This window comes from Cinclus cinclus, chromosome Z, assembly GCF_963662255.1.
Source record: "Cinclus cinclus chromosome Z, bCinCin1.1, whole genome shotgun sequence".
Lineage (NCBI taxonomy): Eukaryota > Metazoa > Chordata > Aves > Passeriformes > Cinclidae > Cinclus > Cinclus cinclus.
Genome location: NC_085084.1, coordinates 46,093,797 through 46,118,802, shown reverse-complemented (window position 1 = coordinate 46,118,802; position 25,006 = coordinate 46,093,797). Strand labels below are relative to the sequence as shown.

The 25,006-nt window shown below is 38.2% G+C and overlaps 1 protein-coding gene across 1 annotated transcript; it reads right to left on the bottom strand.

Annotated features, from left to right (window-relative positions):
• Window positions 1-862: 862 nt before the first annotated feature.
• On the bottom strand, window positions 863-22,337 carry SLC35D2 (solute carrier family 35 member D2). Its single transcript, XM_062513346.1, has 12 exons — window positions 22,198-22,337; window positions 19,473-19,506; window positions 17,841-17,927; window positions 14,985-15,052; window positions 12,515-12,586; window positions 10,436-10,504; window positions 9,292-9,394; window positions 7,293-7,385; window positions 4,866-4,933; window positions 4,031-4,109; window positions 2,159-2,241; window positions 863-1,534 (listed from the first exon to the last, which is right to left on the bottom strand). The coding sequence occupies exons 1-12, from the start codon at window positions 22,335-22,337 to the stop codon at window positions 1,432-1,434; spliced, it is 999 nt and encodes a 332-aa protein (XP_062369330.1). The 3' UTR covers window positions 863-1,431.
• Window positions 22,338-25,006: the final 2,669 nt, after the last annotated feature.

The following is a 25,006-nucleotide window of genomic DNA, read 5'->3' as shown; positions in this document are numbered from 1 at the left end:
ATTGATGTGCTACACACAGAGTAATGCTTTTCAGATTTTCTTAGCTATATTTTAATTCAAGTAGGGATCAAACAAGTCATGAGACCACCCTGGTTCCATGTCAGTCTTTCAAAATCTTCTTTTGATTTGATTATTTTCAAAAATCTTGGCTCATGCTTGCAGGGAACTGAGAACTTCAAAAAGATTAATTTCTCTGCTGTCTTCCAACACTTCAAAGCTCCTGTCATGTTTTCAAAGGTTAGAGAAACAGGTAAGCATTGTCAAGTATTTTCAAAGAAGGAAATACAGATGCATGTGTTATTGAAATATAGATATGGGTGTTATTGTCCCAGATGATAACTCAGTACATCAGTCTGGGCCTCCTAACTACTGTACTCACTGAGCCTACTGTAGTAATCCCCAGGCTCATTATGATTCCTTGCTTAGAATTGAAAGCATATACAAGACACAACTTATATAGTACACTAGCCATTTCTCCTTATTTAAACACAAGTCAGTCCTCCACATATCTATGTTTCCCTTTCCTACCATGTTTGTACATAGTAGCACCACTTCTCTGAAGAGACGTGGTTATAGACAAAATGTGAGAGGAGGGGACTGTATTATAAAAAGAAAAATGTACCTTAACAAAAATAGATTTTTTGATACTGGCTCACAGACACACAGACACACACACACACAGACACACACATACACACACACACATAGATCTTTAAATATTAAAAAAATCCCCGGTCATTCCCCTATTCTCCTTGCTCTGCTGCAAAGTTATGAGGGCTCATTCATAACAACAGTGACAATTGCTGCACCATGGTGTGATTGAGGATGACAAAAACACAGAGAGAGAATGCCTACACAATGTACATACATGGACATAGCCTGAATATTTTAGTTGATACTTATACAGGGAACAATTTGGGGGCAAATATCCTCTTTGCCCTATATGTTCTGTATCTTTTATCCAAGAGCAAATGCATGCCAGAAATCAATCCGAACCACTAGGATCTTTCATCTCCTCACTGATATCAAGGATTGCATATGGCATAAGATAGTGGTGAATGAAGCCTCATGATCTTTACAGGGAGTTTTGCCTCAAGAAGCTACAGGCAGCCACTGAAACAGAACTCAAAGACCTTGTTGAAATAGCACCCAAGTACAGGTAAATGCAGAAATTTACAACTTAAGATTTTCTCATCGCATTTCTTCCTATAAAATGGCCTCCAGATTAAAAAAAAAAAAAAAGCTAAAAGCAAACCAGTTTACATGTCAAAAACATGGTGTGCAAGAATATTTCTGAGCAAGTGAATTGTGTGCATTTCTGTGACAACTGAGGTAGATTTTTTTGTTCTTCCAAGTATGTTCCAGCATATACTTATTTAAGGTCTTGGCAATGCTAAACAAACTTGTGTCTTCTCAACGCAGGCATTTTGCCTAACTCTTTGACACTGGAAGTGCATTTTCTTCATCCCCAGGTTGTGCAGGCTTGCTGTTTCCTCTTAATGTTAAAAATGAGTATCTCAGTCCTCCTGCCATACTAAAGAAAAGAGAATGAGCAGTGGTGTCAGAGATATCTGATGTGACAGATGTCATTTCATAGGTACATAATTTTCCTTCTGAAGGGGTAAAGAACACCAGCTATCATAAACTAGAAGAGCCTCAGAACTATATAATCCAGCTGAGAAAGCAGCCCCAAGCAGACAAAGATCAACTACATGTTGCTTAAACAGATTCATACACACAGACGATCATCTGAGCACAAAGTAACAACTCACAAAGTTAGAACTTATATTCAATGAGCACAACTCATTCAGCCAGTGTTCTCAATTCCCACACCACACATGGCTTCTACTTGGAAGCCTCACAAATCATAACTGCTGCTCATAACAAAAGTAAAAAGAACTAATTCAATTCCACACAGTAAAACTGTAGGCATGTTTTCACAATTAGGCCTTACTACAGTAAGATTTAATATCTGAAAACAAACATGAAAAGACATTACTAACTGTTATGAACTTCACATCCTGAGGCAGTGCTTCTTCAGGCCAGTAGTTTCAAAACTGCATCACCCAAATGAGTCCAATCAAAAGAAATTTAAAACTAGAACTCACTGAGAAATTTTCAGCTTTAATTTAAAAAAACCTATTCAAGTTTCACTTACCAAATATTTAGTCCTACAAAATTTAACATGGAGAATATGTAATCTCCACCTATCAACATTCCAATGTAAGCAATGGATATATTCTGAAAAGGAAGCAAAAGTCATGCATTTATTTAAGTCCAATTTCATCTCCACGAATACAAGCTATATCACCAAATACACTTTTCCAAGGAAATAGCTATACTGTGTTGCTGAACACTCTAAAATCAGCCTTTAAATTTGTTTCATGGGATGTCAGCCTTATTGATAATGTAGCAATAAAAAAAAATACAATCGGTATGTTTTCTAAATATATACAATGCAAAGTGACTTCCTAGGGGAAAAAAGTGCTATTTGATATTAAGCAAAATGGAGCTAAGACCACTTTTTGAAATTTATTTCTTTATCATCTTTGGAATTCAAATCCCATTTCTTAAAAGTGAGGTTTGGGTTGTCCAGCATAAAAAGGATGTCTTAAAGTTTCAATAAAAGCTCTTCATTATTAACTTAAGAGGGTTATCTGCTTACTTTTCCAACTAAATGTGCACTGAAATCACCTGGTACAGGTTCAAACAGGAACAGTTTAAAGCTAAAGATCCTACCTCTCACCTAGCTGCATCAAGTTTTGTAAAAATAGTCCCCTAAAGACAAAAGGAAAAATCTAGAAATGTGTGTTCATTTTACCAACGCTTTGTTGCTTTCAATTGTTTCAGCAGCTAGCCTGGACAATGACATCTGTCTCTACCAGTAACTAATGGAGAGTGCTGAATCATAACCTGCTTCTCAACTTTAAAGCTGCTCAAAGTGTGTCAAAGACTATTACAGCATAGAAAATAGAAATGGTCTTGCCCTGACTTAGTGGTTTGATGCAGACATAGAAAATTTAAAAGAACATTTTCAGGGCCGCAGAATGAAAACTACAAGAGTAATCTTACAGCTTTCAAAAAAGAAAAAGAATGTAGAAAGAGAAGTAACACCCTCCTTCTCCAGATTTTTTTATGGTGAACATGTTGTTTTCCTTAGTCATGGAAGGGATTCAGTACTGTGCCTAAGCTAGTTTGAATTCTGAAAATTTTTTGCCCACAGCTGCATAGGCTTTATCTTTACTAAAGCTCTTTCAGCTTTAGAGTTCTGTGCTTCTCTCCAAACTGGCATAAAAAAAAAGCATGGGCAGTGAGGGGTGTTCCTAGACATGCTGTCCTCATCAATGCAAAGCAAGATGCATAGTTTTAAATTAAACTGGATTAAAGAAAACAGACTGTGTGGACACCCGGTTCAGTTTTTAAGACAAACATGTTTTGGTGTTGATTAAATTGACCAGAATTTGTACAAACCAAAATTAAATAGTCCATTCAGCTAGAACACAAGTTCTCACACAGAGACTGAGGCACTTAACCATAAGGCACACTCTGTACTTCAGCTTAGTCATTATTCTATATCTATGGAAGCCCTATGTATCAGATGCAAAGGAAATTAATTTAGCCCAAAGTAAAAGCAGGTTAGTCCCTATCGGTTCACTTGGATTTGCATCAGGACATCTAGACTAACACTCAATAACCTGACAAACAACAGAGTGTTGGGATAGTGCCTGATGAAATGTGGCTAAATGTACATCTTTTAATTAAAATTGTTCCAGTTTCTTTTGTAGAAGAAATAAAAATAGATCAATACTAACAATTGATCTAAAAAAAATTAATACTATCTGGACCACACTTGACTTTCAATGCAAGAGAACAGGATCACTTTGTGGTGTGACCTTGTTTGGCACAAGCAGTGTCTACATATTAGACCTCATTTTGAGTTTCCATCTCAAAGTAGAATCAAGATCACTGCTGAGCCAATCCTCTTTCCTATCTATTTGAGCACTTATATTTCCCTCTTCTGGGAACTCACCTTGATGGCACCAACTACTGTCGTTGTGAGCGCAGAATTGTAATGACTGCACAGGACAGTAGAATACATCAAGAGAAACCTAAACAAAGGAGAAAAATTTATAAATTCATGCCAGGGAGATAAGAAGGTTTGCACTACTTTAAGATGTTCAGCATTTTCTGAATCAGTGTTTTTCTAGGCTCTGTAGTCCCACCTGTTTCAAACCCTTATAAAAGAATTTCTGTAAATCTCTATTTTAAGTTGTTGATGTTCATATACAGAATATTCACAATACATGTTAAAGAACATGCTACTTGAGCTCTAGCTCAAGCAGAGTAATCTCTTTTCTCTGTGCTGTTTATATGTCAGTATTTGAAGCTAGTTTGACCTCTTGGTTACAAGTGGAAGAGAGTAATGGGATACAACTGGTTCTTCCTTTGATTCTCCAGTTTCAACAGTGTCAAAGTATTGTTTCATTACTTTTAAATCTCCCAGCTTTTACTTTTCCAGCTGCTTTAAAGAACAAACACACTGAAACAGTTCCTAAACTCAGGGATTTACGTGTTTATTAACTGCAAAAAAGTTAGATGATAGGAAGAGACAGAGAGAAGGCACAGTACAGAAAATACAAAGCTAAATGTCATGCTGTCCAGCACTGTACTGTGGGGTCAAAAATCCAGATAGCACTGAACAGTTATTTACAGCATCAGAAATAATTAACAGTCAAGACATAACCCTGTGGGAAAAAACATTTCCTTTGAATTGCAGCATAACCTATGTTTGAGTCTTATATTTGAGATTTGCAATTTGAAACACTGTCATGGAAACAACCTGTTTGTTTCCCCTGTGTCCTTACCCCAATAAGCAGGAAAGAATAAATTGAAACACAAATAAGAAATTTGTCCAGTGCTGGAAATGTGTTGCCTATTAAAAAAAGAGAGAGAGAGAGAATTATGTGCTACATAATCAATTGTAAACACATATAAAAGATACTTAATATGAAAATATGTAAATTCACAAAATATGTTTAATTCATACCGAAATTATGAACCATTTATATTACTTCTGGAAACAGTTTAATGCATCTAACTTGAGAGACAACAGGATGACAGCACCCCTGATACCTAGACACATACTTGTAACATGTAGAGCAGTACAGATACACAAATGCACACTGTAAGCAATGAACATAAATGCAATACAGAAAACTGTGTTTTGTTGTTTACTGACAGATACCAACACTGTGAATAATAACACATAATAAACAGTGTTGATGTGAGACAGACAGAAACAGCAAATACATAAATAATTTCCTCTAAATCTCTTTCACACCACAGATCGATTCATGAGCAGCTTTCAAGGCCTAAGTCTGCATTTCTGAGCATTACTAAGGTCTCACAACAATGAAGATCAATGAAAAAGCTCAATCACTTTGAAGTATCCTCCCTAGTGAAGTGCAGCATACAAACACACAGTGCCACACAGTCACTACAAAACATGTCACAGATTCTTTTCCATCTCTACTAACTCCTGGATATGCCTCATTTTAATCTGGTTAGTTTACACTTGGTGCATAAGCACCAAATTCAGCTAAGGCTGAACACATCCCTGAGAAACAGAATAAAGGCCATTAGTCCATCCTGAGCTGCAGCCAGCTGAGCCTCCACCATGTAAGGTAATAGGTAAAAAGGATCTTGAGCAGCTCTGCCATGCTAGAACTGTGCTAGTGTGCAACAACAATTTGCAGAGTATAACAGAGAGCCATTCTAGGGGTTCCTTCCTCTTACATTGCATCATGTTTTCTGCCCTCACAGTGAGCTAGCTGGTGAAGGAGAAATGAGGAACTCAGACATTCACTCACAAACTGCAATCTCTACAAGACTACAGAACTATCTGGGGGAGTAGAAGCATGTCCCTATCACACAGATGTGGTACTGATGTTTTGACTTCACAGCAAAAGACGCATACTGTGATGTGTCAAGGCAAGAAGCTCTGCCAGGGTGAAAACTGATCTGAAAATCTCCTAAGTACAGGGGTTATCTACAATCATTTGCTGATTTGTCATCTGTATTTTCCCATTTTCTCTGTTTTCTCCAATATTTGATTTCTGTGTGTCACACTGACACTAGATATCTGCATCATTTAATAGGACTTCTATTGTTAAGTGACCAAACCAATGTGATGCGCAGCAAGCACAACGTATTTGTCTAATAGATATTTATTCTCTTCAGGTAATTGAGCGTTGTTTAGAGCAAATCAGCCAGCAGGCACACCACACTCCTTATTTTCCCGCGAAGCAAACCTAGCAAGGTTTATATCAGGGGAAAGTAAGTAAACCCAACAAGGTAAACTTCTCTGTCCAGGTCTCCCAAAATGTCTCCAAACCTGTATGCTGGAAAAGCAGTTGAAATCTTACAGCTATAAAAACTTGGGCCCCTTTTCCAAGATAGGCAGCAGCTGCATTTTTCTAAACTGGCACAAGGTCATGTTGGACTGATGACACAATAAAATTTCACATTTACAGCAGACCTAATTCCAGTACTTTCAGGGAATCATAATTTTTCTGCTTAAAGCAGAATTCTAAGAACACAATGACAAAATAATGTGAGTTCAGGGCAATACAGCAAAGAACATAGCAATGATTTATTACACCCTCCAAAGAATTTTCCATGGCAAATGTAAAACATTTCTAGAAAGGAATATGAGTGACTGGACTGATTTTACTATTATGAAAAACACAACTCGGCAAATCTGTGAGGGAGCCAGGAAAACCTTCTGATTTGATACTTCATGTATCAGGACATACTGCCTATGGATACTGTATTATGATTACCCTGGGAAAGTCATGCTCTCATTCTATGACAATGGAAAATGTAGGTTACCTGATTATACTGAGATTAACAGAAATCTGCCATGGATATCAAAATAAGAGAAGGACTGGAAATTGTCTATATAGTTGTAATCTTGTTTTAGAGCATGTGGCAAATCACACAGTGCAGCTGGATTCTCAACCATTTGCTCTAGCTGGGAGTCCCCAAACATATGTAGTTCACAGACAAACATTCAAATAAGGACTACTGCACAAATTCAGCTTCTCCTTAACTGGAAAATCATAAGTTCTTACCTGTGAAGGACAAGTTCAACTCACTGTTTTCAAACACTAATCACTAACGAAGAGGTAGGATTACCTCTTCAGAAACAAAGAAAAAGCCCTTCCCACTCCCCAAATGAAATCTGAACAAAATAACATTATCAGTCTGAGATATGCAATATTGCTACTTACCTGCTGAAAGTCTCCAGTAGAAAAGCTAATAATAACTGTTGGAATCACCATGAAGCAAGCATTGTAAAACAGGACACCATATTTTCCCAACTCCTGTGAAAAATGAAACATGCTGTTTGGCATTAAATGCCATTTGGGAGCAAAATACTACATATTAGTCTGGTAAATCTGACATTGTTGTCAGTGAGTAAACAAAATAGAATATATCTCCATTTAAAATACAAACTTGCAATCCTCATATTCAGTGTTTTGTACTAAGCTGAATTTCCACTTCAGTCATTTTGTCTGGGCACTCATCAGAGTTCTGTTATACCTTGGACACTTTCTATACAGCACCAGAAACTTTCAAAAGCACTGGTCCCAGAAGTGCTTTGTATTGACTTCACCTAAGTCTCTGCCTGGCAAGGAATTACCCAGTCCTTCTACTGCAAATCAACCATGAAAATGTATAACAAGGAAATGAATGAAATTTGACTCATAGATAGAGCTCTGTAATCACTGGAAATTGATGTAACTTTATGCAACTTGAGGGGTGCCATATAACCTGTGGCTTAACTTGCTTGACACAAAGGCAGAAGATTAAGAGAATGAAAAAACAGTCATCCCTTCCTCCAGATTCAGCTATGTTGCTTAGAAGATCTCTCCAGCCTATCTCTTCTCCTATATTTTGCAGAAAATTGTGAGATTTTTATGTGCTGCTCATGAATAAAAATGCAGTCTGGAATTGACTAAGATGTCTAAGATTATTAAAAAAACATATACTTCTGCTGTACAGAGTGAACCACAGAAGTCAGCATCCAAACCTCTATTTTCCTTGCTACAGCTTGGTACATTTCATGCCACTGCATTTGAAGAGCAGCCTGCCCAACATTTACGTAAGTAATATGTATCAAGATATCACCTAATTCCTTGTTACACCTGCCTTTGCTGCAGACTTGCTTTTAGGTAACAAAAAACCCCCCTACAGTTACTGTGGTTATAACTCAGGAAAGTTCTCTTTTTATTTTACATAAACCTCACATAAAGTGTGAGGTTTCTAGTCAAAAGTGTAAAAATGTAGTGTAAAATATTTTTAGTCAAAAGGTCATTGTCCCTATATAAATATCAAATTTAGAGATAAATGGTTTCTTGGTTTTTGTTTTGTTTTGTTTGGGTTTTTGTTTTGTTTTGTTTTTGTTGTTGCTGTTGTTTTTTTCCAGGCTGTTTTGTATTAAAAATGCATATATCAACTGAAACATGAAAGTAAATTATGTTATTTATGAGTTCATAATGGTAAGTACATAAAAGTTATATAAAAAGTAGCTGTCCTGGGGTGACTTTATGATGCTGAATTGTATCCCCATTCATCTTTTTAGCCTAGAAATAAGTTTTGTGCCTTTAAAACTAGGTCCAAGAGTGAAGGGAGAGAAAAGGAGAAGAGGTGGTTGTATTCAAAAACATAAAGAGCTTCAGCTCTCTCTCTCTCTCTCTCTCTCAATCTCTCTCCTCGGTGTTTGTCTGCAGCACTGAGTCGGGAGAGAGCTGAGGCAGAGGAGTTCTGGACTGTGACTTTTCTTTTTCTTGGAACTGATCAGACCTGCTCTGGACTGAAAACCCAGAAAAGCACTGGGAGCTCACACCTGTGGCCCACTGGGGCACAGTATTTCCCAGCAGAGGAGGGACTGATAAGAGACTGAGTGAGCTGAGCTGCACCTCACAAAAAGGACTCTATTTCTGAATCTGCCATCTCTTCAGAACAATTAGAGGTCCCATTGTTTAATATTATTCTCTTTTTTTTTTTCATGTTTGTGAGTACTTTGCTCATTCAATAAACAGTTTTTTCCACTTTTCTCAAAGGAAGTTTATCTCCTGAGCAGGTAGGGGGAAGGGACGTTTGAATTCACTTTTTAGAGGGACCCCTTTGGAAGTTTCCTCCCTAAATTTGCCCTAAGCCAGGACAGTTGCCCACTGTCACCACATTGTTATAATGATAAATTCAATCTAATCACCCCACAGTTACCTTTGGATCAATTTTCTGCTTTGTATAAACTCCATTTGCTGCTGTGAAGATATCATTCAGCAACACAAAAATGTAGCCCTCCAGATTGAAAGACAGATCAGATCTGGGAAAGAAAGAAATGCTATATTGTAAATAAACAAAAAATATGTAATGCATTGTATTACCTTGCTTACCACGATGAATATTGTAAATGAGGACATGCAAATCCCATGAACTCCAGCCAGTCACAGGTTTTGCTTCAAGCCTTCTTTGTAAGTCAAAGTACTTTCCATTTCTCCAGAGGACCATCACAAATGAGACATCAGAGAGTTCCTAATACTCAGTGTTACAGTGGCAGGAAATGTTCAGTTTTCATTCAAAGAAAAATTCCACCCATCTCAATCCTGATAGCCAGTCCAATTATAAGTGAATATACTTACCTACTTCTTTTACTACAAAAAATGGCTAAGGCTAAATTTGACTGTTTTTCACAGTCAGAGCAGACACACTGTCACCCCTTCTGTTCTGACTAGTTACCACATCAGTACAGGATAATTAATTTGATAGGGGATGGCTTTATCTGGGTCACATCACATGGCAATTATTTACCCTTGTTCACAGAAAAGCCAGGAAACAAACAATCAAAACATTACCTTTCCTGTTAGGTAAAGGAATGTTCAAATAGAAAACAGAGGACAACAGTATATAGGTGCTTTGTGAACATTATCTCACAATGGAATTTATTTAAAAAAAGTGGAATTTTTATGATTTAAAAAAATATATGATGCTTAACTCCATATTTGACAACCAAAATATCAGTCTCTCTATCCAGAACAAAAATATACTTTTCCAAGATTATTAAAATACACTGATACCATGAAATAAAAGCAATATTCCTCACAGAGTTTTAACTCGCTTCACTTATCATCCTGCCAAAATGGAAAACTTATAGGTGGAAAAAACACACCCAAAGATTGTCAGCAGGAATTCAATTCTTTACTTTGTATAACTGTACCTCCTGGTGAAGATCTAGAGACATTTTCCAAATCAGCTATCTCCAGAGTAACTGATCTCAGCTTTGGTTTACTTAGAACTAAACAAGGAAAAGTCCTCCTGCTGTCCCTCCCCTCATAACAGGGCTTTGTATGAGAAATTAAAACCTTACCCAGCGGCTATGAAAGCCCCAAGAATGATGGTAAATACGCTGACTATAATATTCAGTGGGTATCGTTTCCTGTAGGCAAAAATTGAAACAGTTCACATTTTCATTATTTGAAGCACAGATTAAAATGGCTGTCTGCCTGAAAAGTTTCAAAGCAATTAATAATCACAGAACATTTAACAGGAGGGCAAAGTCTTGACAACTTTACAGAAACAACGTGATTGCCCATGTGCCACACTGTCAGACCTTGGCCCTGAGAATGGAGATTGAAAAAGCACTATGAGCACTTTCTTGGTAGACAATTATAAAAGCAAAGATTAAAGGTTCAAAGTAACAGCACAGAACCAAACAAATGTAATGTGTACTGATATTCATAATAGACACATTTCAGTGTCTTCCAGCAGTGCAGTACAGGAAAATCACTGCACATGTCTCATGCAGTTTTTCATATCATTTTTCTGAGGAAGATACTATACAGCACACTGTCTGGATTATTTTTAAATAGATACTTATTTTGAACTCAAACTGAAGCTTTGTGCTTGAAAGGGAAAACATGGATCTTATGACATTCTTCACTACCACACCAGTGCTGCCACAGAGTAGTAAAAAGTAGTAAAAAGCATACAGTAAAGCTTTATAAAAAGGTTTTTATATCTACATGACTTTATTTGGAAATATCTTAAGTACTCATTTTTTTGCATGATACTGCAATATGCCTTACAGATATTCCCTTAGTCCTTATTCTGACAAGATAGACTGAGGGAGAAGATCCATCATATCAAAATATAAAATGCTCTTGAAATGCTCTTGGAGAAATCCTGTGTGTAAAGCAGCACATCTGTGGACCACTGTCTCAACAATAAAGTGCCAAGCAGACTCTACATAAATTAGGCTTTGATTATAATGACTCTCAGAGTAACAACCCCCAAAAAATTTTAAAAATGCTGACATAAGCCTGCGCAGACTCTGTAGAGTCCTTTCATTTTCAGTCCTGAGGAAATACACTGTGTCAGTCTGCACCAATACAGCATTCTCCTCCCAAGCTTTCCTTTGTTTAGGATGTTGCTTGCACTCATAGGCCACACTGCTGTTTTCCAGCTGAGCACTTATGATAATCTCACTAACTCACTTTTTATTTCACTTCTTGTGGGAGTCTTCAGGCCAACAGAAGACTAAGTTTTGCTTTCTCTGGGAGAAGTTAAAACTACAAAAGAATTCTAGATCATCTCCAAATATGAAACACACTGATCAATTAACTGCTGCTTCAGCCAAAATTAGATGACATTTTACTTGTGGGCTTTTTGCTTTTTCAGCTTTCCCATGACCATCACTCTTGTGCTGCCTGAGTTCAGCTTCAGCAAGCTGGTTTTCTCCTTCTGAGTTCATCTTGTGAGTCCAGCATCAGCCATGTGGATAGAACTGTGAAGTTCTATACAAAGTATGATGTATTTATACTCCTGTTCCTCCAACTCAATACTACCAAAATTAGAAATCCTGAGTAGTTAGCATATCCTTCATAATTTCTCATGAAAAATAACATAGGTGTGTATAAGTAAAGAATTCTCTGATTTAACAACTGGTAAATGCCATTTTGCTTCATTAACCTGGTATATTTTCAGACCTGATCCTGACAGTTACTCTACATAAGCAGACTGCCATGCTATCAGTATCCTTTGGAGACATAAGGATCTGTTTGTTTGAAGCAGTTTAGGAGCCTCCAAGACAAGACACAAACATAACCACTGGAAGTGTTTGAGTTTTGTCTGCTGACCTGAAACCCCTGTAACAGTCTAGAGAATGAGACATGAAACTGAAGGCAATTTTCTCCTTCTCTTCACTTAAATGTACTGTAAATATCTATGCCTTCAGAAAAGCTACATAAATCACTTTATTTGCTTTTCTCTATTTGTAAGTAAAAATTACTCATTGAATATTCTGGTGAGATGACATAAGTAATCAATTTGATATGATATAAAATAAAGGTATCTTCAATTTTAAAAAATAAACAAAAACAAAAACAAACAAACAAACAAAAAAAACAAACAAAAAACCACAACCCCAAAAACAAACAAAAAGGATCACCCAAGTATGATGATTTCCAGCAGTAAAGTAAGTGGAATGGTAAACTTCCTGAGCACTGTAAACATCGGCAAACTGTCAAAAAAACAAAATAAAAATCCAAGCATAGTATCAGATTAACAGCATTCTTATATTCCAACTCTTATTTTATTAGCCCAGGGAATGGAACAATTAGTCCAGCTATAAGAAACCAATCATTTGGTACATATATAAAAATGTCAGTCTGATATTAGATGCATATTAAACAACCAAATCATTGAAAGATAACAAGCTTTGCCAATTTGTAAATCAGTGCAACTGGCTATGTTCTGCATTACTGAAATGGAATATAGTAGGTATTTTCTAGCTGTCCTTATGAAAGAATTCTTTCTGCAAAATTTATAGGCAGCGTTAAATAAAAATTATTTCTATTATAAACTTAAGACAATAAACCTGTCTCTGAAAAATATAACAGAAATAAAATACAAAGAAAATATGCTTAGTAAACAAGATGTATTTTGCAAAAAAAAAGTAAAATAAATCCATGACCAGAAAATTAGAGGAAAATACAAGAAACATGAAAGGTGAGACCTTTCATGAGCCTCAACTACCAAACAAACTGCTTCTTTTAGCAACGTATTGTTAATCTTCATGCAGTAATGCAGTTGGAAACCTTTCTGGGTGAGAAAACGCATCAGATACTTCGTAAATGTGACAGCATGGCCATACGGACCAATTAATCCCCTGCTTAAGATAATTATTAACAATTGCATTCATAGATGACACAATTCCTAATACAGTGTTTAATAACTTTAGAATGGATATTTTAAATTTATGCATAGGATCATCTGCACCTTCCAGACAATGCAAACAAGGTGGATAATTCAATGATGTAAACAAGTGTCATATATTGTAACAAACTGCAGTGTAACAAACTGTTAATGGTATAAACACTGCTGGCATTTTAAAGTTTCTGTTACAAAAATCAGTTACAACTAGTAAATCTAAAAGCAGTATACTAGTCACAGGAGAGGCAGAAGGTACATTTATATACCCTATTAAACATTTAAATTTACATTCAGAGAAACGGGGGGGGGGGGGGAAGGCAGCTTTTACAGTTTTGAAACTTCTTTCATATTCACAATGGCTGATGTGCTACTAGGCACAGTACCGCCTAAGTCATGTCTGTTTCAGTGGAGCAGCTTGTGAACATGTTCAACAAAGAGTTGCAGATTCAGGTGTCTAGTGTTCATAGCTAGAGAATATAAATTCTATAAATAAGAAGAAATGTAAACAAATTAAAAGTAATACCCTGGAGGACCTCATGGCTCTCTACAACTCCCTGAAAGGAGGATGCAGTGAGGTGATGGCAGTTCTCTTCTGCTGTGCCTGCAGTGAGAGGACCAGAACAAATGGCCTTCAGCTGACACAGGGAGATTCAGACTAGATATTAGGAAAAAAAAATGTCATTGTTAGGGTGATCAGGCATTAGAGTGGGTTGTCCAGGGAGGTGGTGGAGTCACCATCCCCGTTTAGGATGTTGGATTCCTGAGGAGTCACCACTCTGTTCGGTGTTTGGATCTGGCACTGGGTGATAAGGTTACTGGTCCAGGTTACAGTGGTAGTGCTGGGTAGACAGTTGGACTGGATGATCTTAAAGATCTTTTCCAGCTTTGATGATTCTATAGTTCTGTAGTTCTACTTCCTAGCATCTGTGTCATAGCTATGAAATGCACACAAATATGCAAAATTCTGTTTTGGTTTAGCTTGGTACAAACTCTCAGGAGGCTACAATGACATAAAAAACCACCACAATGGTAGTGTTGTATCCTCCAGTCCTGGGGCAGCCATCATGGTTCTCTGCTCATGTTCCACAGAAAATATGGTCATTCATTCTGTTACAGTACATGTCCACATTACTTACACCTTTTTAGCACTAGCATGGAAGCAACTCTTATGAGTCTACACTCACAGGCACACAGGAGTAAGACACCCTTCAGCAGTGCTCTCTGACAATCTGCTTTTGGCACTCAGCAGGGTTAAGCCACCACCACCACTGCACTACACAGCAGTTTTTTCATCCCTTGGTGATTCCTAAATATCTGCCATGACATCATTGTACAAATATTCTCCTTACGCTTCTTCCTTCAGAAACACCTTACAGTTTTCCAACTCTCTGGTTAGGACACCCAGGAAAAGCTGGATGCTTGGGTGTCAGGCAAATGTATAAGTACTTTCATGGTCACACAGGAATATTGTGTTTTTATGGCAGTACAGGGCCAGCTAAGTTCCCTTTAAAGGAAGGAGACAACTTGTAAACAGATCAAATATTTGAGTAAAAAGTCCATAACAGTATCAGAGGTTTAGACAGACAGACAGACACAACACGAATTTAAGACTCTAGACAATGCTTTTCTTTAGTGTTTCTTTTTTTGTCTCACAAGAGAAAAGGGTAAAATCCAGACAGTCTACTTATAACTTCTACTTACTGTACCTGAGTTTGCTGGTACTTGATAATCCACTTAAGTGGTTTCCAACATAAATCAGAGGCAGAGGAAACAACTGTGATAAAATTAAAAGTACAACTCAGATTATTTTGTTAAGAAGTACTGTTGAGAAACCTTACTTGATAGAATTTGGTATCTGTCATATCAGATGTACTTTTACCAAAAAAAGAAGGTTTTTTTAACAGGAAAAAAATGTAATTATGCTGCAAATTAATCTGCAGCTCCCACTTATGTGACTGGTCATTACCACAGCTTCACTGATGTCATTAAAACAGTTACAATCTACCACTAATCCATTTAGAGCAAATACTAATCACTTTTATTCTAGTTACTATAATTCCCAGATTAATACCCATTTTAATATTTAATTTTAGGTATTAAAGTAATATTAACAACAGTAGCTAAATAAGCAAGTGGAGAGCTGGGATAAAAAGGTTAATAAACTATAAGTATGCTGTGCTTCTCTGTGTCCTCCATATATATTGCTACAGCTGGAAGTCACAACATTTTAGATCTACCCAGAAAATTATGCTATGTGAGACACTAAAGGAAAAGGTAAGTAATTATGAGTAAATTAAACTTTGCTTCTAGCAAAAAGACTGACTTGCACAAAAAAATACGGTCCATAACACAATACAGATAAACAATAATGGAAGTTCAGAGCCTTAAGAAAATGTACAAGAAGACATGGATCCCTACAATAATCAGCTGCAATTCAAAGTCATTAATGTTCATGTTACAGAAGGAATTACAGTATCACAGAATGGGTAAGATTGAAATTTGTGGAAGATTTAAATCAACCAAAATAATCAATGGGGACAAAGGCAGTATGTACATTTGGTCCCATCCACTATTAGTCAAGAGGAGCTGAAATGGCAGGAAGACATAACAGATCCTCTATCTTAATGTGTAATAGTTGTTCTTGTTTCTACACAGGGACACTTTAGAGGACACTGAAGTCAAAGGCTATGCATTCTTAAAATTTTGCTAGAAAAGCATACAAAGGAGTGGGGTGTACTTTACGCATGTTAAAAATTCTGCATTTCTTTCAGAGCAAGAGAGAAAAAAAAGTGAAGTAAAAGTTAACTAATAGTCAACTGAAGTTAACTTTTAAGTGAAAGTCACAGTAAAAGTAAACAGGACTGTAAAGAAAGCAAGAGTATGAGTAACGATAAATAATCAGCTTGTCAACATAAGTTTTCAAAAATTTTGTAATGCACTATCTCATCTGCATATTTTTATTTAGAATGTTTGGGTTCATTTAATTTATAGGCTGAAAACAGAGAAGACATTATATTATCTTTCCTCTGAAATTCATTCCATTGTAAAGACAATATTACAACATCCAGCATAACAGCAGAGATCAGTGAATCATTTACTTTAAAAGGGTCAGGAACTTCAAAGCTTTGTCACTAAAATAAGCACTTCACTACTTTAAAACTCTAGTTGAATGCACTGGAGACATAAACCAGTTGAGGAGTGAAAAGTTGAGATTATCTTAGTGTCAAAGCAAGAGTTGACAAAAGGATAAGGAGCTGGCTTAAAGGCTCCTTAAAAAGTAGAGAAATGAACAATGAGCAATCCAGCTGATTCACTATGACTAGTCAAATCCAGCACTACAAACAATGTGCAAGTCCTGGAAGCTGAAATGCTGACTGCTCCCAGCCTATCCAACAGTCTTGCAAGCAACAGATATTATTAGGATAAAGAAAATGTGTGCTGTATTTTTTTAACATAAGTGAAGACAACAGCAGACAGGGAGCACAGCAGGACTAGGGGGGGATGGAGGGAAGAAACTTCTCAAGGTCTCAGTAAGTCGTTTATACATAGAACTCAAAGCTACCCACTGGGAAACCTTTCTTATTCTGGAATAAAGCAGGATTGTCCATTTTATGAATGATACCACAGATTTTTCTCCAAGACTTTTACACATAGAAATCCCAATGATTTCAACATGCATTAAGAATAAATGTATCTGCAACACATCCATTGTAAACCTTGTACTGATAGTAAGACAAGATTCTGCAGTAAAGATATGGGCCTGAAAAGCTATACTATCTAAGACCTGTAGCAGGGCTGGGAACATTCCCTGTCTCCTGGAGCAAGCACAACGGATACCCTGCCACAAGACATAAACACACAGGCTAATGCATCAAAGAAACATTACAGCAACATTGCACAGATGCAAAAATCTTCGAGGATTATTGCTGTAGCCATTTCATATCCTAGTTCCCAAACTGAGATAAGAGGAGGCCCTCTCACATTTGTTCTGTCCTGCCTCTTTAGACTGTACACATTTAAGGTCTGTATGATGCAGCTAGCCACCACCTACAGCATTTTCAGTGGGCATTATTTTAGCACCCTCTATGGAACATAAATCTTATACAGGCTGTCAACTGTTGTCCTGTTTTCTCATCTATCACATTATTTTTCTATTATTTTATCACATGCTCCATTCATATTTCCAAGCAGCCTTTCTCTCTTCATGCTGTGTTCAAAAGTCTTTCACAAACACATCTCCCATTGATCCCACAGAGAGCTATATCCAGAAAAACCCTTCAGGAATATGAAAGAGTTCATCCAGTGGTATAAAAGTAAAGCACCCTTCCCATGTGCTGCATAACACAATGGCACCAGATTTCTCTGCAGAGTTTATCTCTATAGCCCAAACTAAAATATCACAGAGAAAATTAAATTGTCAAATAAATTTTTAAAATGAAACAATGATCCAAATAATCCAATTTGAAAAAGAAATGCAAATGTTTTTCTTTTCTCTGTAAGAAAGAATGTTACTTTAAGAATTAATACTTTCCTATTAATACCAGGCCATATGTGATCCTTACCTTCACAGGTATACTTTTATCAAAATCAGGGAAGTGAACAATCTTATTTAGTTTTGACACATACAAGATAAGTATAGTGGCAGCCATCTAAACAACAAGAAAAAATGAGAAGTCATACAAGACCAAAATTGTAACATATGAATGAAAAAACTGCTTCAAACACAAAAATCTTTATACAAATTTGACAAATGCTAGGTTTTATATATTCCTATAAAATAACAGCACATAACACAATCAACAAATTGAAATAATTTTGCTCTTATCAATTTTGTCAGTTATTTATTTTAAAGTAAAATACACACATATAATTTACTATCCTGAGGAAAATTAGTGGCTCTCTGTGAAACAATGCATTCTGAGAAAATAAAATAGGACACAATCCCAAATAAACCATTACATTTTTATTCACAGAATTGTTTAGTCTGCAGAATCACTCCCAAAACTTTTGTTTTGGTAATATAAGATGGAGATTGGGCATTGATCAGTCTGTTGACAACATAAGGAAGAAATAGTAAAGCTGCAGATAGAATGAAGAAGAATAACTGAGCAATCATACATCATAGGTGTTAATGCTGTCCCCAGGGAGTCAAAACAAAGGGTCAAATTTTCCTAATACAAAAATACACTAATTGACTGTCTAGAGGATTAGGTGGAGTCACATTCTGCAGACTAAAGCATTATACCATATCACATGTACTTTATATAGTGATCAGGAAAACCTTGGAAGGATCAGTCAACAAAAAACCAGAAATGCCATTAAGTCTTAGTTTCTGCAAAGAAAACAGCTGCATCAAGACATGAATTATTGCTGCATTTTCTATCCTTTCACTGAAACATGATCTGTGGTTCCTTGGGAAGTCTGGATGTGTAACAGTCTCTTTCTCTATCACATCACAAAGTCTTCACAAGACATTTTACTCTAACAGCAGAGACATCAGTCTTCCTCACTACCCCATGCTGTGTAGCCTCAGCAGAAAGCAAATTATCTATAAAATGTGCTTGCCTAAACAACACTTGTTTCAAGGCTCAGTTGTTATCAGGGTTCCCTCTCCAGTGATACATTTTTTTATGGACCCAGTCCATATTTGAACTTTGGCTTTACTATGATGCCTCCTAACAACAAAAATAATAATAAAAAAAACACTTCTGCTGAAATAAATGGGCAAGTAAAGCAATAAAGAATCAAAATTTTGCACAGGTTCTACTGGAAAACTCCTGGGAAATGGGGAGAAAATTATGAGGAAACACAGGGTTTGGCTACAAACAGGGGCAATATCTCTGCATGTAGTCCACAAAGGCTCAAAGACCCTCACAGAATGTATGCATTTGCTAGAACAAAGCTGGACAGTTTTGAAGGCAAGATTCCTTAATTACTGAACTTTACAAGGAGAAATAAATAGCATTCAGCCTTTTACATGACTCTCTCCAGGCAATAATTTTGACTCAAGCTCAAAGTTGCCTGTTTTCAATGAAACAAATTACAGTTCCTTTTAGTGTATCTAATCCAGAAGACAAGTAGTTCACTATAACTGCTTGTTATAGTGATTTTTCCCCCTAAAATCTACCTCTATTATCATTAGTTTACCTTATAAAATAGTGAATAATTTTAGTATGCTTTACTTGTGAACATACCTGTCCAATTCCAAGAAACACTGGTGATGGGAAGCTGAAAAGCATGAACAGATGTTTAGTGCTGAAGAATGGAAATAAATAATAAGGAAAACATAAAAAAGTTAAAGTTTAATACCAAAGTCAACAGTTAAACATGAGGATGACTGGCCTGTGTTTAAGAAGAGCTCAGGACTACACTTATTGTAGTAGTAATATTTTATTTCTGCAGTCCAAATAATACAGCCCATGCACAGTTGATCAATTCTGAACTGTTAGCTGTTTGGGAAATACTCATAAGTAAAGGTAAGAGAACTCTGACCTCTCACATTAGAGAATTCTTAATGCATTGTTTCTTGAGCTTCACATATACATTTTGAATCCTGATATAGATAGCAACTTAAACCTCTTGCACTTGCTCTAACATGGAAGCTTATCTCTACACACTAGCAATATATTTTTGCCATAATCAACTTCTTAGATAAATGTTGTAGAAACATCTATTTCCTACTAAATTATCTACATTCCTACTATAACTTTTCAGTTGGCTTTAGCTCAAAGCATGGACAGAAACACAGAATGGTGCAGGTTGGAAGGGACCTTAAAGATCACATAGTTTCAAACGCTCTTCCATAGGCAGGGACACTTTCCACTACTCCAGGTTGCTCAAAGCCCCATCCAGACTGCTCCTGAGTGCCTCTAGGGATGGGGAGTCCACAACCTGTCTGGACAGCTTACTCCAGTGCCTCACCACTCTTCTTCCTATTATCAATCTAGACCTGTCCTCTTTCATCTTAAAGTCATTTCCCTTTGTCTTATCATGGCCTTCTGAAAAGTCCTTCTTGAGCTCTTCTCTTTAGGTACTGGAAAGCCACAATAAGGTCTTCCTGGAATTTCTCCAGGCTGAGCAACCCTGTCTCTCTCAGCCTTTCTTCACAGGAGAGGTGCTGCCGTCTTGTGATCACTGCCACTGTGATTCATGGACTCCCCTGGACTAGTTCCAACAGGTCCATGTCTTCTTTGTGTTGGGGGGCCAGGACCTGAATACATTATTACAGGTGGGGTCTCACCAGAACAGGGGCACAGAATACCCTCCCTTGACCTGCTGGCCACACCTCTTTTTATGTAGTCCAGGTGGTTGGGTTTCTGAGCTGCAAGCACACGGTGCTGGTTCACATTTAGCTTTTTGTCCACAAACACCCCCAAGTCTTTCTCCCTGAGGCTAGTAGAAGACTCCATTTGTGCCTGGGACTGCCTCGGTCCAGGTGCAGGACCTCGTACTTGGCCTTGTTGAACTTTGTGATGTTTGCAGGAACTGCTGTACTCCTACTTGGTGTGGTGAGAAATGTACATCTCAAACGAACATAACTGGGATGCGAACAAGGCACTGACAAAAGAAACAAATGCACTGAATCACAGCAGGAAGGCCATAAGAGCATTACAGTCCTAACACAGAGTTAGGAACAACCAATAGCAAAAGAAATTCAGGGAAACAGAAGTATCTGGGTCAAGAAAAACATAAGAAACAGCAGGACTTCCATTTAAAATCATGTGACACCTAAAACACCTTTTGTTGAGTATTTACAGCTACTCCATACAAAAATGGAGAGTTCACCCATCTGTACTACAGAGATTTCTCCAGACATTTGTGATTTGCAGAGGCCTAAATATTTCCAGTAATGCTATAAGGTCTTAATACAAAACTTAGGCTAACTGATGGACATATTGCACTTGATTATCTCACACAGATGTGCTAGATCTATGCCAGGGACTTGCAGAAAGCTGCAGTCTGTAGGATAAAAACCACAATAAAACAAAACCTCAACTTGCACTATGTACAATTTATGAGACATATTAAAGATAGATGCTGTATGTTCAAATAGCACTGAATGTTAGAAAATGACAGTAAGTTTGGCTTTTTAACTTTTCATTTTGTTTTTTCTTCTTATTTTGATTCAAGATGAACAAAACTGCAGCAGAAACAGAGCAAAGATTTTAAGTAAAACATGTCACTGGTGAGAAAAATGGCAGTCACAGGACAATCATAAACTATCATGAGTCAGAAGGGATCCACAAGGATAATCAAAGTCCAAAAAGTACAAATCTAGATGGGAAAAGTATGACTTGGAGATGAATGCTCAAGTTTCTCTGTTTCCCACACCTGAAAGATTAAGAGTAAAATGCAAAGTGTAAGAGGTCTGCAGTTAATGCTGTTGCTTTACACAATGGTAGAAGATGCTAATTATCATCATGAAGGGAGTTAGCACCATCAAGTCAGGGATGGAATCTTTCAGTATTTTTCATGAATAAGCCATTCTATGAGCTTCACTTTTCGTTTCTGGCTACCTCAGAAAAGAAAGATGCTGGAAGGAAGATACTGTTCGTCAGGAACAGTTAAGGCATACGTTGCTCCCCTCACGGGTGTCTGAGGTGATGTGATTCCTCTGGGAATAGCGAAAAGACCCCGAGGAAAGGACGGGTGTTGTCGGAATTGTGCCTGCCGTCGGGCGGTGCTGCAGAACTGGTACATACTGGGCACAAGTGAAGTCTGAAACTGGAGAAGCCGACCCGGCTCCCAGCCCATTACCCACCAGCTGCACGTCCGGGAACCGAGCTGCATGGACGCCAACGGGAAGAGGAACAGGAGCGGGAACGCTTCTCCGCAGGGCAGGGACACCCTGGCATCGCCCGGCACCGGCTGTGCCAGCACCCGCGGGTGGGGGCCCGCCCGCTCTGCCCCGGCGCTCACCTGTAGGCGCTGAGGAGCGCCTTGTTGACCAGCACGGTAAGGAAGGAGCTCGCCCCGTAGAAGAGCGCCGAGAGCACCCTGGGAAGCGCCGGGGACGCGGCGGCGTCCGCCTCCTGCCCCGCGGCCTGACCGGCGCTCATGGCGGCGACGAGCGGCGCCGAGCAGGGCCGCAAGGCGGGAGGCACCAGCGCGGCCGTGGTGCCGCTGCTCCTCCTCCTCCCCGGGCCGTCCCCGAGCAGCTGCACCGGGTCCCGGGCGCGGCGGCCCCGCGGGCGGGTCTGGAGCGGCGCTGCCTCTCGCCTTGCCTGCGGGGGGCGCTGCCGCCGCCAGGGCCGGGGGCACCGTGAGGGGCTCGGCGTGAGGGGCCGGCACACCGTGCGGGGCCGGCACACCGTGAGGGGCTCGGCGTGAGGGGCCGGCACACCGTGAGGGGCCGCCGCGCCCCGGGACAAGGCCTCAGCGGCCGCCGAGCTGCAGCAGCGCCCGGCAAGACCCCGCCGTGCTGCTGCACCAGGCCGGCGGCTAGCGAGGCCTCCGAGGCTCGCCCCGCGGGGCAGACGGCAGGGACAGACAGGGCTGCAGCCGGCCCTCAGCACCCCCAGAGCTCGGCCTGGGCTTCGCACGGAGGGACGGACTGTGACAAGTTTCTCAAACCGTAAAAAACATTCTACGGAATTTGCCTCGGGTGGTTTAACTTGTGTCAAATTTCAGGGAAAATAAACACCTTCAACCTTCTCCACAAGTCGGGGTCTCAGAAACAAGGAAAAGGCTGAGTGTTTAATAATTACCAAATAGCACACATTAAATCTGAAAATTAAATCAAGTTTTTATTCAAAGCATCTATTAGAATGACAGCACATCAACTCTTCTGCTTTTAACTCATGGCAAACTACATCTTAAATCTTTCAAAGCACTGAACAATCCCTTGTATGTAATCACTTAATAAAACAAAAAGCAGTCTTCCACATCTCATCTTTGCTTTTTTTACTTGGTATTTTACCCAAAACTTGTAATGATCCAAAACTGCTTCAGCTGTCTGAATTTTGTCTATGGCAAAGTACAATCCAGTGTACTTGTCACACTTCAAAGACCTGAGGAAATATTCTGGCTGACTGAAAAAAAAATAATTCAAAAACCTCAAACCCAAACAAACAAAAACAAAACAAAAAAACAAAACACCCACAACCAATCCTGATGAAGTAATATTCCAGTCTGCAAGTGGCTGGTAATTACAGTCTTCTGTCCTGTGAAATACTACTCAGGAGCAATTCTGAGTTATGATTCAGAATTACAATAGATGTATGTTCAGGACTCATTTTGGAATCAGACTATTCACATGAACCTAGATGAACAGTCAGAAGCATGTAATATATTTTAGAAACCCAAGACCTGCATACATTGATTAATTACCATTTTTACACAGGCAAAGAAGCCTTGTATGACTAGTGTTACCTGTTTTTTCAGAAGCTGAAGCAGAATTTAAACCGTATAACTGGTGCAAAATTATCTACATTCAATGCAAGAGACTTTTAAAAAAAATATTCAATTACTTTTTAGTTAAGTGCATCAACATAGGATTTAAACAAACTGGGTGAATGAGATTTTCAACCACAACAGGTTATCAGAGAACATACTTCAACAGCTGCAGTTTCTGATGTAAAACTACTCTACTCTTCTGGAACAGCTTTATGTATCTGGTCAGCCTATATCAAGTGATTGATAAAATGTTTTCTTCTTTTTCATTTCAAGTGAGAGGGAAAGAGGCTTTCCTTCTCATCTGAATTTCCTGACTTCCAATGAGAGGAACAAGTTAAAGCAAGCAGGTCAGTAAATACACATTATTAATATCCCCTTAAGCAGTAGCTTAATAACAACAACAACAACAACAAAACCACACACAAAAAGTCCAATCTGAAAACAAAGTTTTGTTAGCATATTAGGAATCTCTGGCTGCCTTCAAAGCAAAATATGGTAAAAGATCACCATGAGACAATGCTACTGAAAGTATACAAAATTCACAAAGTGACAAGATACCCTGTTAAACATTTTATATCAGCATCTGAAAACTAGGCAGCATTCTGCAACTTATTTGGGAAATATATGAAATCACACTGTTAACACGCTTGTAACTATCTTTGGAAGCCTATTTTCTAATTGTATAGTGAATACTTCTCTGCAGTGTTTATAGCTGTGCTATGGTTAGTGAACAAAAAATCGGCATGTTATGTTGGAGTAAAGCAGTAAGGTGGCTTTATGCACAATAAGTATGGAGGCTTCTATTTACTAATCATTATAAAAGCAATCCTTTAAAACTTAGTGTTTGCTAACAGAAGACCTAGGATAGTTTACTACAAATTCATACCACCCTGTAAATAACCCCTTTGTTAACAAAATCAAGTGCCAAATCACTACAGGGCCAAAAAACACCTGAAAAAATATTACCAATTGTTTTCCTTATTCTAGACTTTGCAAGACTAATCATTTTCAGATAAAACAATGTGCAAAACTTCCCAACTACACATGTTAGGAATAACAAGTGCTACCATGAGATTCTGCTGAAATCAAATCAAAAAAATGTGAAGCAGCAAAGTCAAGCATCATACCTTGGGCAGTCACAGTGAAGATATTCCCTGCATGAAGCATTTTCTTTCCCTGTACAAGTTGAGATAACTAACCTTTGCCCTTCACCTTTGAGATGCTAGGTAAAGATATACTGACATTAGAAAAACATGGTTTCCTCGCTGTTTAACAATATCCCCAGACCCATCACTTTGCTACTCAGAAAAACACCTCTTTGTCAGCCTTCTTT

What these genes read in the sequence shown, in the direction of transcription:
- SLC35D2 (XM_062513346.1), bottom strand. Translation starts at nt 22,337, where the DNA reads ATGAGCGCCGGTCAGGCCGCGGGGCAGGAGGCGGACGCCGCCGCGTCC. An exon ending in ATTCTTTCCTGCTTATTGGG is followed by an intron (nt 4,110 to 4,865) that starts GTAAGGACACAG and finishes TCCTTTGTTTAG; the next exon opens with GTTTCTCTTGATGTATTCTA. An exon ending in TTTGTAGGACTAAATATTTG is followed by an intron (nt 1,535 to 2,158) that starts GTAAGTGAAACT and finishes TCTTTTCTTTAG; the next exon opens with TATGGCAGGAGGACTGAGAT.